At 42.3% G+C, this 2843-nt stretch overlaps 1 protein-coding gene across 1 annotated transcript; it reads right to left on the reverse strand.

Moving 5' to 3' along the window:
• Positions 1–471: 471 nt before the first annotated feature.
• LOC104426079 lies at positions 472–2050 on the reverse strand. The gene is made up of 2 exons (XM_010039015.3): positions 1780–2050; positions 472–1557 (listed from the first exon to the last, which is right to left on the reverse strand). Exon 2 carries the CDS (start codon positions 1512–1514, stop codon positions 699–701), a length of 816 nt encoding a protein of 271 aa, XP_010037317.1. The 5' UTR covers positions 1515–1557; positions 1780–2050; the 3' UTR covers positions 472–698.
• Between the last annotated feature and the right edge of the window lie 793 nt (positions 2051–2843).

The following is a 2843-nucleotide window of genomic DNA, read 5'->3' on the forward strand; positions in this document are numbered from 1 at the left end:
TAATATACACGTGATTAGTCTTATTTTTATTTTATCTTTTCGGCGTGTCACGCTCTTTGGGGACACTCACACTTAGCAAGGACAAATATGTGTAGCCAAAGGCCCACCGGTGGGTAAAAAGTCATAGGCCATTATGCAAGTGCATCTCAAGTGCATCACACAGTTTCACATGAAACACGTGATTGCGATTATACTACAGTAACAAAATTTATGAAAAGTTTCATGTGAATCACGTGGTTATGACCATATGATGGTAAGAAAACTTATGATATAACTTTTCATGATTTGAATGCATCCACTAGCACATCGAAGATTTATCGATATTTGATAAATCGCCAATCTTAAGTAATTGGATTTTGTATTTTAAACCGAGATGTTACATCTAATAAAAGAGTGATCGCAAGCCGAACAAATTGGTTACAGCGATTCGGAAGTTCCATTCAAGCAACTATCCTATCAAAGCAACATCAATCAACCAAAAAGCAAAAGAATTGCATCCAAAAGGAGTTAGCACAACTAGTAGCACATTACCAGATGTTCCTTAACCAGTATATACACATCGTTAAGTAAGCTTTATTCACAGAACTAAGCCCTCAAACAGCAGTTTCCATCCCCAAAAAAAAAGACAGTTGCATGCCCGCTGCTTCCTCCGCAGCGAGACGGCTTCTTCTTCAACAACCCCGTCTCGAGCGATACGATCACTCGAGCGTTCCTGCTAATTGCTTGATTGCACTGTACAGCTTCCGCCGCGGCCCGACGGCATGCACGCCCATTTCTTTGAGGTCCTGGAGAGTGAGAAGAGGCAAGACTTCCTCGTCCACCTCGTGCATTTCGAACATATCCGCATACTTGCCGAGCCCCAATACCTCCAACCATTCCGTCACGCTACTCAAGCCGTCTCGTCCGACTTCAGCATCGTCCTCTCCGTGCCCGTGCCCGTGACCGGCGTTGGGGGAGACATTCCCATCCTCGGTTCCTTCTTTACTTGCCATTGATGTTTCGCGACCCGACAAATCATCGAATTGATCGGGAGCAGAATTCTCCGCGAATCCAACCGAAACCTTTCCATCTGATTCATCAGCAATCTCAGGACTATATGTAAAACCCCAACCGCTCGCGAAAACCCTGTTACTCCCCGCCGCGCTCCGGCACCGGCGCTTCATCACCCGACACTTGCGAGTGACGGCACCGAAATTCAGCTCGAATTTGGCCATCCCCATTTCCCCTGAACTCTCTGCTTCAGAAGCCGGGTTCTCATTTTCTCCTCGCTGCAGCAGAGGATCGACTGAAATCCCCGGCGACACGGCACGGTCCAAACCCAAAGACTCCGGCGGGGCCTCTTTCGAAACGGACCTCTTTCCAGGATCAACGACGCGGTTCCTTCTCTTGCGAATCGAATTCGCCTCGTATCTATGAGAGAACACGCATGCAAAGGCAGCAGGGAAATCTCCCACCTCACCTAATCTAACGTTCGGCCGTCTCTCTCTTTTCGAATCCATGCGCAAAATCAGCATGCTTCAACGAGGACCCGCGATGATTCGGCACCTTAACAACTATCTTCAATCGAAACCAACAAGTCGCAGTCAAAACCACGACGAAATATAGAACCAACCCAGAATCAGGAGAAACCAAAAGAATCCACACGAAGTAGACCGAACACATTCAAGATCATGACTAACTACCGCAGGCAGAACCCATCTAACCAAACAAATTCGCAGACGGTTCACATGCAGCAACCGCAAGAACAGAGCCACTTAAGGAAAAGCCGGGCGGACTAACCTTGGAGACGGCAAACCACTGCACATCAAATCTCGAACGTTTCGCATGCTTTCCCAAAATTGGGTTCCTTTGAAGACTCCTTCCCCCCACAGGACTACCGCCCACCACAAGGAAAACCGCTGACTTCCGCCTGCTGGGTCTTCCTTTCGCTTTAATAATATAAGGACAGCAGATGGGCCAGGTGGATTTCTTTTGGATTTTGCAATTCGTCTATGGGCAGCAAATTCTTTCTCGCTGTCGGGATTGAGATGAGAACAGAGACGACGGGGTCGTATCTTGGAAAGCAAAAGGTTGGGAAGCAAGCGAGGTAGGTCCTCTTTAAATTATTCCGGGCTGTCGGATCGATATTGAGAAGCTGAGGATTGGAATCGTCAGATGCTGTCCAGCACATAGATAGGCGAAAAGGATAGGAAGGGGGAAGACCAAAACGTGGCGCGTTGGGAAGTGCGGAGACAGAGTAGTACCAATGTATCTGAAGTGCTTCTGGGACACGTAAGGGTCAATTCCTGTCATGAGGACAAGATGGGTTGGGGTTCTTTAATCACTTCGATGCTTTTTTTTTGGGATAATTAATTATTCGAAAAATGATGCGATTGTTCCTAAATTTTGACTGCATTAGAAATTTAATCTCTAAATTTTTAATATATTCAGTATGATACATAAACTTTAACATATTATATGATATGATTCATGAATTTTCAATTTATTGATACATATTTAATTTAGTCTATAAATCATTTCTATGGATCAAATTGAATCTAGAGATATAATAATTTAGAGAGTAAATTAAACGTTTATTAAAAAGTTTAATAATCATATTATACATTATATTAAAATTGAAAAATCACATAAAATAAAATAAAAATTTAGATATCACATTACATACCAAGTGAAAGTTCAAGGGTCATTTGTGTAAATACCTTTTAATTATTTCGTAAAAATGAATTATTAAAAATATTATTTTTATCGTTTAAAATGATCAATTAATAAAAATATTTTTATTATTGATAATAGTTTATGTCTAAATATTATTTGAATGATGTGAATATTTTTATTTGTTCATT

This window comes from Eucalyptus grandis, chromosome 11 (assembly GCF_016545825.1).
Source record: "Eucalyptus grandis isolate ANBG69807.140 chromosome 11, ASM1654582v1, whole genome shotgun sequence".
NCBI lineage: Eukaryota > Viridiplantae > Streptophyta > Magnoliopsida > Myrtales > Myrtaceae > Eucalyptus > Eucalyptus grandis.